General features: G+C 42.2%; 1 protein-coding gene across 1 annotated transcript in view; it reads right to left on the reverse strand.

The window, feature by feature from the left end:
• Positions 1-234: 234 nt before the first annotated feature.
• LOC138947287 (thrombospondin-1-like) overlaps positions 235-13,158 on the reverse strand; it is a 17,483-nt gene continuing 4,559 nt past the window's right edge. The window contains exons 3-6 of the mRNA XM_070318734.1: positions 12,768-12,962; positions 11,892-11,977; positions 7,646-7,754; positions 235-1,605 (exon numbers count right to left, since the gene is read on the reverse strand). Of these exons, the coding sequence (XP_070174835.1) occupies positions 1,424-1,605; positions 7,646-7,754; positions 11,892-11,977; positions 12,768-12,962 (572 nt within the window). The 3' untranslated portion in view covers positions 235-1,423. The remainder of the gene's footprint in view (positions 1,606-7,645; positions 7,755-11,891; positions 11,978-12,767; positions 12,963-13,158) is intronic.

Below are 13,158 nucleotides of genomic sequence, written 5' to 3' on the forward strand. Positions count from 1 at the left end.
GTGTCTTTTAACAAGGCCACCCAGCTATCACAATGCCTTTGGTCACTGACCGGTCACTGACCCCGATGCAGGAAGTGTTTCCTCTCTCAGATATGACAGGGGAACCACCTCTCATGGCAAAAACTGGGTCATTTTGGTGCGCCCTATTGGCCCCCTGCGTCCAATGGGTGACTGGATTACAAATTTTTTTTTAAAAAGAAGGGGGTGCGTCTTAGATAACAAAGCGCCTTGTCACCCGGAAAGTACGGTAGGTTTAATTTGTACACATTAGAAAAAAAAGTAAAAAAAAAAAAAAAAGTGATTGCCTACCTACCTACCCTATTTTTTTTGGCTATGTTACCGTAACCACACCTATTTTTTTTTTTGGCCTAATCAATACCACAATGCAATTTATTGAAAGGTGGAAAGCATGCCACACAAATAAAACGCAGAACAACAAACCGCAAAGGACACAAAAGAAGAAGAAAACGACCAAGTGAAAAACAATTATGATACTAACAGTTTCTTTTCTGATTGGAATCCGGTTGGGTTGAACTGTTTCTCAAGGCTGCGGCGTATTTTCTATTTTTTTTAAATTTTATAAGACAACCTTTTTCTTTCAAAATCTGAATAACAAAGTCGGACAGTGGTGAGATGAACAAAGTGGAAAAACAAAGGAATTCTGTACTCACCATTACAAGGACATCACAATAATACGAATGTTCGCTTAGAAAAGCTTCATCAGGAAACACAAACAAAGGACAACAAAAAGCAAAAGCAACACTGACGGAACGAACACGGACAAGGCTGGACACGAAGATGGAGGGAAACACAAAAGGGAAGGAACTCTGTCAACGGAAATAAAATAAAAGGGAGAATTCCTTTGTTTTTCCGGTTTTTACCAACTTTTGAGGGCGCACGAAGGACATGATAATTCAAGTCACTTGTTCATTTCAATGCTTGTTACTCTCTCAGGTGCCAGCAGATTGGTTCCCCATAGCTCTCATTTACTCTCGTTACACAATGGGGGCCCGGTAGCTCAGTTGGTAGAGCACTGGACTTGTGATCGAAAGGTCGCAGGTTCGAATTCGGGCCGGGACGGACACGGGTCAATTTTATGTGCAGACCCAGAGACGGAAGCCATGTCCCACCCCCGTGTCATCACAATGGCACGTAAAAGACCTTGGTCATTCTGCCATAAGTGCAGGTGGCTGAATACACCTAAACACGCAGACACCTGGGTAGTGCGACTCTGTGGCTGCTAGCTTTCCACTGGGAGGAAGCGACCCGAATTTCCCAGCGATGGGACAATAAAGTAATGAGAAATGAGAAAATGAGAGAAATGAGAAATCATGTCGTTTAATTTATATGTGAGTGCTTACGTCGCTATATTTCTCAGATCATACGTCACACAAGAAGAGGTCCATACATTCCAAAGGTTTATTCATATACTACACAGTCTTCGAATCTTCCAGAAGTTGAAATATCCAACAGCACGGAATGATCGGCGCGTGAAAGTCTCTGGACAGGCATTAACAACAATTTTCCCCCGCAGACACACGTAGTAGAAACCGTTCAGTCTTGGAAACGTCAGCACCGTGCGTCGTGGACGTGATTGGCACAATCCTGAAAATGACGTCTTGTGAATATTAGTCGAAAATGACGTATTGGCAATAGGGGGCGGTAAGTGGGTTTTTTTTTGTTGGGGGGGGGGGGGGGGGGGATATTATCATTGTGTTCATATATTTGCAAAAATACAGTAGCTAAAATAATGCAGCTTACAACGATTACACCGTAATGAACGCAATTTTAGAGTACATGGGAGCCTTTCCACGAGACAAGATAATGAATACATACAATAAATAAATAAAATTATAAATAATTATAAAATCTATAAATGATAAAATCCGACCGCAGCGTGTCCTGTATACAGTTTATGCCTGCCACACAAACACATGAACCGGTGGAAAAACAGGCTGGTCAGCAGAAAGACAGACATCATAACAAACAAAGAGGGAAAGAAAGGCAAAACAGACAGACAGACAGACAGACAGACAGACAGCAGCACACACGCAGTCTGTCGCACATTCCACCTTCGTTTGATGATAAATAATGATGATGAGTAATGTTTTAAAGCCCTCACGGTAAAACCATTAGGGGCATGTTCACGGGTTTGACCCAGACTTTAGATGGTAAAAAACAAGAAATTCCTACGAGGTAGGAAAAACACCCCCGTCAAAGGGAAATAACCTTCTCAGTTGGTGGCAGTGACTGAGTGAGAATGGTTATTTCCCTTTGACCATGAATATGTCCCTCTATAAGTCCTTGTAGAATCTTAATCCACCAATAACTCCCTAACCGTGTGTTTGACTGGTCCCAATTTTTGTAAGGACCGTCTCAGGAAAGTATATAACCTGTTCACCAAGTTTGGTGACGATCGGTCCGTTCATTCTTGAGATCTATATGCGAACACAAACACACACACAAACAAACAAACAAACAAACACATCGACCGAATCCTATACACACCCCTATACCGGGGGTGTAAAAACAAGTCGCGTAAGGCGAAATAACAACATTTAGTCAAGATGTCGAACTCACAGAATGAAACTGAACGCACTGCTTTTTTCACCAAGATCACATACTCGTAGTTTCCTCAGTCCACCGCTCGTGGCAAAGGCAGTGAAATCGACAAGCCATGCAGAATAGTGCGGTAGTGGTCGCGCTGAGCAGGATATTCTGTTTAGCTTACTGAGTTTGTTTTTAATCCAAACATATCATATCTATATGTTTTTGGAATCAGGGACCGACAAGGAATAAAGATAGTAGCTTACTCTCAATCGCTCTACACACACACACACGCACACACACACACACACACACACACAGACACAGACACACATACACCACGACCCTCGTCTCGATTTCCCCTCTATGTTAAAACATTTAGTCAAAACTTGACTAAATGTAACAAGTCGCGTAAGGCGAAAATACAACATTTAGTCAAGTAGCTGTCGAACTCACAGAATGAAACTGAACGCAACGCAACGCAGCAAGACCATAATACTCGTAGCATCGTCACTCCACCGCCCGTGGCAAAGGCAGTGCCAGTGGAATTGACAAGAAGAGCGGGGTATTCGTTGCGCTGAGAAGGATAGCACGCTTTTCTGTAGCTCTCTTCGTTTTAACTTTCTGAGCGTGTTTTTAATCCAAACATATCATATCTATATGTTTTTGGAATCAGGAACCGACAAGGAATAAGATGAAAGTGTTTTTAAATTGATTTCGAAAAAAAAAAATTTGATAATAATTTTTATATATTTAATTTTCAGAGCTTGTTGTTAATCCAAATACAACATATTTATATGTTTTTGGAATCAGCAAATGATGGAAAATAAGATGAACGTAAATTTGGATCGTTTTATAAAAAAAATATTTTGTTTACAATTTTCAGATTTTTAAGGACCAAAGTCATGAATTAATTTTTAAGCCACCAAGCTGAAATGCAATACCGAAGTCCGGGCTTCGTCGAAGATTACTTGACCAAAATTTCAACCAATTTGGTTGAAAAATGAGGGCGTGACAGTGCCGCCTCAACTTTCACGAAAAGCCGGATATGACGTCATCAAAGACATTTATCAAAAAAATGAAAAAAACGTCTGAGGATATCATACCCAGGAACTCTCATGTCAAATTTCATAAAGATCGGCCCAGTAGTTTAGTCTGAATCGCTCTACACACACACACACACACACACACACACAGACAGACAGACAGACACACACACACACACACACACACATACACCACGACCCTCGTCTCGATTCCCCCCTCTATGTTAAAACATTTAGTCAAAACTTGACTAAATGTAAAAAGAACAAGAAACAAGTCGCGTAAGGCGAAAATACAACATTTAGTCAAGCTGTCGAACTCACAGAATGAAACTGAACGCAATGCAATTTTTCAGCAAGACCGTATACTCGCAGCATCGTAAGTCCACCGCTCGTGGCAAAGGCAGTGAAATTGACAAGAAGAGCGGGGTAGTAGTTGCGCTGAGAAGGATAGCACTCTTTTCTGTACCTCTCTTCGTTTTAACTTTCTGAGCGTGTTTTTAATCCAAACATATCATATCTATATGTTTTTGGAATCAGGAACCGACAAGGAATAAGATGAAAGTATTTTTAAATTGATTTCGAAAATTTAATTTTGATCATAATAATAAGAATAAGAATAAGAATACTTTATTATCTCATAGAGAAATTCAGGCGTGGTACATAACAATAATACAAACAGGACATTGTTTTTACATCATAGACATATAGCACTATATAACAGGGCAGGTTATAAACACACCTCCCACATAGCCTACCTTTCTGGCCATTCCTTGCATTGTGCTTACGCATTCAGTCATGAACACATCCATGTCTCACTTACACATCGCACACATGGACATTCTTATACGCTCAACTTACCCATTCACACATGGACATTCGACCACGCTCCACTTACACATTCTTATACGCTCCACTTACACATTCACACATGGGCATTCTTATATGCTCCACTTACACATTCCCACATGGACATTCGACTACGCCCACTTACACATTCCCACATGGACATTTTTAAAGCACTGCGCTTACATATTCTCGCACACCTACGCGTATAACGGACTATGGCTAAACATCATTGCAAAAAATCATAGCATACAATATATCACAGAAAAAATACGGACGTACATAAAACCAATACATACATGTACATTACTACTGATTGCACTGGCAGAAGAGGGGCTGAGTCGGGTATGTGGATGTGTTTACATGTTGCCAAGGGTGATGAATTTGGGGATGAAGCTGTTTTGCAGTCTGAGTGTCCTAGCTTTGTGCGTGCGAAGTCTACGGCCAGAGGGAAGGAGTTCATAGAGGTGGGCAAGGACATGGGACCTATCTGAAGCTATCCGCCTACTCTTTCTCACCACACGCTTTTCATACAGGGACTCCACACTTGCTTGCTGCCTGCCAATCACCTTGCTACTGACATTCACCATTCGCACTAAGACATTCCTGTTCTTCACACTCAGACCTCCATACCAGGGCATAAAACCAAAAGTGATGACAGACTCGATGAAAGAGCGGTAGAAAGTTTGAAGGATAGAAGGGTTCACATTCAACTTCCTAAGTTTCTGAAGGCAGTAGATGCGTGACTGACATTTTTTGTGTATGAGGGTGGTGTTTGCATTGAAGGACAGCTTATCATCCATAACTGTGCCACGATACTTATATCCAGTCACACGCTCAACAGTCACACCATCAATCATCAGGTCAGGGACAGGGGCAGGGTTTCTTCTAAAGTCTATCAGAAGTTCTTTGGTCTTTGTCACATTTAGGTCTAAAAAGTTGTCTTTACACCAGGCGTTGAAACGTTCTACTTCTGCAAAGTAAGTTGCGTCACTATTGGAGAGATCTTTTTATATATTTAATTTTCAGAGCTTGTTTTTAATCCAAATATAACATATTTATATGTTTTTGGAATCAGAAAATGATGAAGAATAAGATGAACGTAAATTTGGATCGTTTTATAAAAAAAATATTTTTTTTTACAATTTTCAGATTTTTAATGACCAAAGTCATCAATTAATTTTTAAGCCACCAAGCTGAAATGCAATACCGAAGTCCGGGCTTCGTCGAAGATTACTTGACCAAAATTTCAACCAATTTGGTTGAAAAATGAGGGCGTGACAGTGCCGCCTCAACTTTCACGAAAAGCCGGATATGACGTCATAAAAGACATTTATCAAAAAAATGAAAAAAACGTCTGGGTATTTCATACCCAGAAACTCTCATGTCAAATTTCATAAAGATCGGTCCAGTAGTTTAATCTGAATCGCTCTACACACACACAGACAGACACACAGACACACACACACACACACACACACACGCACGCACATACACCACGACCCTCGTCTCGATTCCCCCCTCTACGTTAAAACATTTAGTCAAAACTTGACTAAATGTAAAAAGACAGGATCGATGGTGCCTTTCAGCCGGTGGCTTTTAAATAGCGTTCAGTGCCTGGTGTTGCATTGACAAACACTTTTAAAACACTGTGTTATGTCTGTGTGTGAAGTAAAGTTTTAATCGGACTTTGTTGAATTTAACTTTGTCTTCTGTACAAATAGGGATCCATTAGGAGCCAATGCAGGTGCATGGGTGCATAACCTCATTACATTTAGTCAAGTTTTGACTAAATGTTTTAACATAGAGTGGGAATCGAGACGAGGGTCGTGGTGTATGTGTGTGTGTGTGTGTGTGTGTGTGTGTGTGTGTGTGTGTGTGTGTGTGTGTGTGTGTGTCTGTCTGTCTGTCTGTCTGTCTGTGCGTGTGTGTGTGTAGAGCGATTCAGACCAAACTACTGGACCGATCTTTATGAAATTTGACATGAGAGTTCCTGGGAATGATATCCCCGGACTTTTTTTCTTTTTTTCGATAAATACTTTTGATGACGTCATATCCGGCTTTTCGTCAAAGTTGAGGCGGCACTGTCACACCCTCATTTTCAATCAAATTGATTGAAATTTTGGCAAAGCAATCTTCGACGAAGGCCGGACTTTGGTGTTGCATTCCAGCTTGGTGGCTTACTAACTAATGAATGAGTTTGGTCATTAAAACATCTGAAAATTGTAATTTTTTTTTAAATATTTTTTTTTATATAAAAGGCGGCCGGGAGCATCCTTCTTCATTGGTCTTTTTTCTTGTATCAATCAAATTCTTACATTTTTAAATCAACAGCCTAATTAACGAAGAAGCTTTTTTGATAAATTGATTTCGCGGATTGACACAATTGGCAATTTCAGAAATTATTCAAAAAGTATCACTCTGTGTAGAAAGCATCTAGGCATTTTTTTCTTCTTCTCTTTTTCACGTGTCCAAGTTGAGAAAGTTAATGACATTATCTCGTGTAAAAGCCTGTCAAGATATGAAATAGTGAGCAGAACTGTTGTTAGAGGAGGACCGCGTCTGTCACTAATTTGCTGTTCCAAAGGGTTTGTTACAAAAAAAAGCTTTTAATCGACTGGAAATGTGCCAATAGCCACTGGAAAAAATAACTATTTTGTCTCTGCAAACTTTCGGAATATTTGCCGTGTTACTGTTTTTTTCGAGAAAAAAACACACCACATACGCAACTTGAATCTGCCTTCGAAGGTCAACATGGTCGCTGCCATTTAGTCCACAGCACGAGGACACGGAGAAAATCGAGGTATGGAAAGATCGAAGTTCGAAAAGGTCGAGGTAATAAAACACGAAGGGTATAAATGAATATAACTAGGTAGAACCACAACGGCATATGAACTCCGCCGCACGGCCAGCTTTGCGGCATCCGTCGGAGAGAGACTCTAAATCGTGCAGTCTGTCGAACGCAGAAGAAGAAGGTAGAACCACGAAGTCGAAGGAAGAGAGTCGATAACACACGCGCACACGCACGTGCGAACGCAGGCACACACGACCGTACACACACACACACACACACACACACACACACACACACACACGCCCACACACACACACACATACATACATACACGCACGCCCGCACGCACGCCCGCACGCACACACACACACACCCTGACACACAAAGTGCAATGCAAGGGAGATAACACACTCACCTCCGCAGCCTCCCCGGTTACACTGGACCTCTCGGAGTTGTCGGTCTTGGCCAGCGCACTCAGTTCCACCGCAGGACGGCTCGGGGGTATCACAATCGCGTTGTCGTTCCTGTGATTAGCATCAGATTTTGTCATCACTATCGTCATCATCATCGCCGGCGGAGTAATGTCTTTGTACATTGTCTGTATAGATCTCATCGTTGTCAATTACACGGTCGGGAACAAAGAGGAAAGTTTTCAAAATGGGCGAGAAGAAACAGAATACATTCGCCTTCATCTCACTCGAGGCTAAAGGTGTGGTTCAATTGAGCTAATATGTCGATGATGTCATAAACAGTGAATTTTCCGGATGAAAGTAGAAAACTCGTTTAGCATAAAGGGAGAGTTTTCAAAATGGGCGAGAAGAAACAGAATACATTGGCCTGCATCTCACTCGAGGCGAAAAGTGTGGTTCAATTGAGCTCATGGCGATGATGTCATAAACAGTGAATTTTCCGGTTGAAAGTAGACAACTCGTTTAGCAGTTACGAATACAGGTGAAGAGCAGAAATGGGTTTGGTTATTACACCCCCGGTATTCACACCCCCGGTATAGGGGTGTGTATAGGTTTCGGTCGATGTGTTTATGTGTTTGTGTGTTTGTGTTCGCATATAGATCTCAAGAATGAACGGACCGATCGTCACCAAACTTGGTGAACAGGTTCTATACATTCCTGAGACGGTCCTTACAAACATTGGGACCAGTCAAACACACGGTTAGGGAGTTATTGGTGGATTAAGAGTGACATATTAATGGTCAAAGGGAAATAACCTTCTCAGTTGGTGGCAGTGAGAATGGTTATTTCCCTTTGACCAACGGGGGTGTTTTTCCTACCTCGAAGGAATTTCTTGTTTTTAGTCTAAAAGCAAAACAAAACAAAAACAACAACAACAACAACAACAACAAAAACAACAACAACAACAACAACAACAACAACAACAACAACAACAACACGTGCACGTCTCATTCAGCAAACAACAACAACAAGAACTGAGTGTTTTTTGTTTTGTTTTTTGTTTTGTTTGTATCAAGAAGTGCACACAATATTACGCGAGTGGATCAGAGGTCGGTTAAAAACCCCGAGCGTTCATGTTTTCTGTCAACACAAACCGGATAGCTGTACTGTTTAAATAGAGATGACTGCCCGGCGCCTTGCATTTCATTGTATTATTTTCCTTGCCGCTATTATACATAGAGAATACTACATGGCTTGCTGTGTCGTACCAGATTTACACGAGTTGTTTTTTTAAATATTGAACTGCGAGCGAAAGCGAGCTGTTCACTATTTGAAAAAGCAACGAGTGTAAATCTGGTACGACACAGCAAGCCATGTAGTATTCTGTTTATCCAACATACTGTACTTACGTGTATTTTACTGAAAATGTCTTGCAGTCGATGCAGCTAAATTGAAGACGCTTGTTTTGGAACCTCGATCTCTTTCAAAGCCTCTTGCAATCTATATTACGTCAAAGCAAAGAAACGTCACTCTGAAAGTGTGGCGTGACGTCAGTGTTAGTTCTAAAGATTCATCGAGGGCAATTAGCGAGCGCAATTTGTGTTTCCATAATGACGTTTGTCTCGGTGACTTTGGCATCATGAGCAGTGGAAAAACAGGTCCCTGCCAGACTTGCTTGACATGACCTCATTTACATGATATACACACGTGTGATTTGAACGATTATTATCTGACGGGTGTCTCTCTCACGTATGTAGGATAAAACTACAGACTATACAGACAGACAGAGTGAAAGCTATACACACGCCAATTACCCGGGATGTAAAAACCAATATCGACGTCGTCGTTGAATTTTGATGTAACTCGTTTTTGGAGAAGAACAGCACTGATTATTTTCATTATGAAACAGTGTTTATATTCGTTCCTGGTTAGGATAAATAATGTTAAATCATGTCTTGTGGATCGTATTTAAGAGAATATTCGTCATGGAGAATGATTTACTCACTCCAAAACATCAAAATCACCCAGAATCGAGTTACGCCAAAATTCAACGAACAATAATGGTTTTCACATCCCAGGCGCCGGGCAGGATAGGCTCGTCAACCCTGACAGGCAGCTATCCTAAGAGAAGACCACTCTGAATTCAAAACGAGGGTAGAGGAGGCTCATCATCCATGGAAGGAAACTCGTCTAGGAGAAGGAAAACTCCGAAATGAAACCCACGCAGTCCCTCGAAGACGGAACGGCACTGGCCTTTTTTAGGCGGGGAGCAGACCGGGTGCCTACGCTATCCTCGACAAATGGTTGTGTCATCAACGAATCAACGTGATGGTGTCGTCTTCATGGATCGCAGCCAGGTGAAGACGGTGCCGGGCCCTCAGCCTCAAAGGGGCCCACCCAATGCGACTGGCGACTCCCACATCCCAGGTAATTGGGGTGTGTGTACGTTTCACTCCCTCTGTCTTAATGCCCTGTCCGTGCTCAGATATCTGGAATTTATGGAGCGATTGAGCTGAAATGTTGGTGCGTGGCTTGGAAGTGGTGGGTGCACGGTCGTATACAAGAATTAGATCCCAACCTTGAATGAAATAGGGGAAACGCCGACGCAGATATAATAGTTTGTCATCATTTTCACGAGTTTTCATTCACAAACACCTGGGAAATAAATCTCATGTTCCCCATGCAATAACTCGAGGTGGTGAATGGGTTTAAAGGCATAGAAAGCTGATGACTATTCACGCTAATTGCTTTACCCACAGCTGGAGACATGCTAAATTAAGTTCCCTGCAAGATATGGTGGTCTAGGACCCCTTAAATGTTGAGATATTTGAATTTTTATTTTGATCTAGATCGTCCTATTTATAGATTTGCCAACAGAGGTAACGTTGACGCAAGGGAAATAACTCCGCGTCTTTGTTGACATCCTCACTTTTTCAGAGGCTAGAACAAGCTGTAATGCATGTATATGGTCCGCGCATTGCGACATATCGTCATTATATGGCCTTATGATGCATTTGACATCGATTGTGGGCAAACTACACATCGTAAACACGGGAGCGAGTTAGTAAGCCTTTAAGCTTTCAGGTGAAACGTGGATTGTCAAAGTAAAAGCCAATCAGGCTGATTGTTTGATGTGTGGAACCATCGCGGCTTTGGATTTGTGTTTCCAAGGACAACGATTGTAAGCATTCACTCTCAAAGACCCAATCAATGTTGATAATTACCGCGGCGACTCATGGTCAATTTGCAACTTATCTCTGTAATCGCAAAATCCACAACGAAAAGTCAGAAACACTTAAAAGAAAAGAAATATGCTCAACACTTACTGAACTCACAGGTATGATCGCAGCTCTGTACATTTTCAGACTGGAAGAAAAGCGTCAACAAGCTACGTTTGACGTCACATACAAGTTTGACGTGTTATCTCGTGCTACTGTGACGATGCTTTGTGGCCCGGAGTTGGATTCTAAAAATTCGTCTCCCTGTGGGTTATTGTGCATTTTGTTGCACAACCAAAATGATGACAAAAACGATGTTTGGTGGCTTGTTGTCAGACCAGCATTTTGTTGTTGGTCCTCGGGGAGCATATCGCCTTTTGTCTCATTTATCAACCGCGGCCTTCGGCCTTGGTCGATAAAGATGAAACAAAAGACGATATGGTCCCCTTGGACCAACAAAAAAGCTGGTCTGTCAACAAGCCACCAAACATCTTATAATGTAATTGCAACTGTCTCCTTACTTTCAAGGCCCAATCATGTTCGTGTATCTCAGATGAGCAGGGTTAAACCCTGGATACATGCGTTTTATAAATATTATGCATTATTTGTATTATCTTCCCAGGCGATTAACATGGGATAAGACCTCCACTTTGCACACATACCAACAACTAACATCATTGTTGCCACCTATACATATAGTGGTACATTGGTAAGGCATGAATTTCAGCACATTGACACCCGTGACAGTTACACAACTAATCATTCATCAAGCAATTCCCATCCACACGATGATGTTTACTTAAAGTATGTGTCAAAGTGGAGGGGATGTTTTATCCCATGTAGAAGCCAGGACAGTTACCAGATGATGAGCAGAACTTTGTTTTTACGAGAAGGACCGTGCCTTTAGATCGTCCATGCACTGGCTATGCTGCTACGCTAATTTGCAATTTCTGTCCCCAGTACAAGAGACTATTTGGGACATGCAATGGCCACTGTCGCCTTACTTTCATAGCTGTGGTACAGTGGTACAAACCTGGTGTCGGAGGCCGCGCCCTCCACAATAAACAGAGCACGATCCGCTGTACCGCCATATAGACCACTCCCCATAACCACCATTCACTGAAAACAAAACAACAACAAGCGTCTAAATCTCCGATGGTGGTAGGGGCGGTATTATTATTATTATTATTATTATTATTATGAACATTTGTGCGCCTAATCTAAATATAGCCCTAGGCGCTTACAAAATATAAAATACATAGTGAACATTATACGAAACACAAATCGACAAGGACAAAGACACTCGGACTCATACACTCGCAGACAGGCGCACAGCGAGAACGCGACGCACTCACTCATACCAACTACAGGCACATGCATTCTAGACGGAAAAACAGTTGTAAATAAATAAATAAATTATTGGATACATAAAGTTAGTTGAGAGAAGAAGAATAGAGCTGGAAAGGGAAGAAGAAGGAGAAAGAAAGAGACAGATCAAGGACCAGCAGGAGAGGGGGATGGGTGGTCATTAACGGACTAGTGAGGGAAGAGGTGTGTGGTGGTCATTACGACGACGCCGACGACGATGATGATGATGAGGAGGAGGAGAAAGAGGAAGAGGAGGAGGAGGGGGACCATGATGACGACGACGACGACTACTCCTACTACCAAGACGACAACGACGAAGGCAAAGAAGAAGAAGAACAAGAACAAGAACAAGAACAAGAACAAGAACAAGAACTACAAGATAGTGACGACGACGAAAGTGGTGGCTACGATAATGATGATGCGGCTGCTGCGTTTGTTGCTGCTGCTAATACTGATGATGTTGACCACGACGACGACGACCATGATGATGATGATGATGATGATGATGATGATGATGATCCACCCATATTCTTGTACTCACCCGGCGGGTCCTCCCCCGAACACGTGTAGTACTGCACTTCAACGTGTTCTGCATCGCAGTCTTCCACTGTCACGGGACACGTCCGAGATCTCTCACGTGATCTCTCCCCAACGTCACCTTGGCAACGCTCACTGCACGCGCCAAAACCAGACCACGTGGTCCAGCCGACCCATGACGTCACATAAGACCCGTCACCTTTAAAAGAACAGATTGTGACGTGAACAGAGAAACCGTCATGACCGTGGAGGTGTCTGTGTCTGTGTTTCATTCACCCTTCCAAAAGCCTGGACTGATCAGTTTTGTGTGGTGTACGAGTATAATGTTTTCACGGCAAAGGAAATGTATACTCTACAGCGCAAGATCCGTGAATGTTCTGTAGTGGTGCAGGGGA

Source organism: Littorina saxatilis, linkage group LG14, assembly GCF_037325665.1.
Source record: "Littorina saxatilis isolate snail1 linkage group LG14, US_GU_Lsax_2.0, whole genome shotgun sequence".
In the NCBI taxonomy this organism is placed as follows: Eukaryota; Metazoa; Mollusca; class Gastropoda; order Littorinimorpha; family Littorinidae; genus Littorina; species Littorina saxatilis.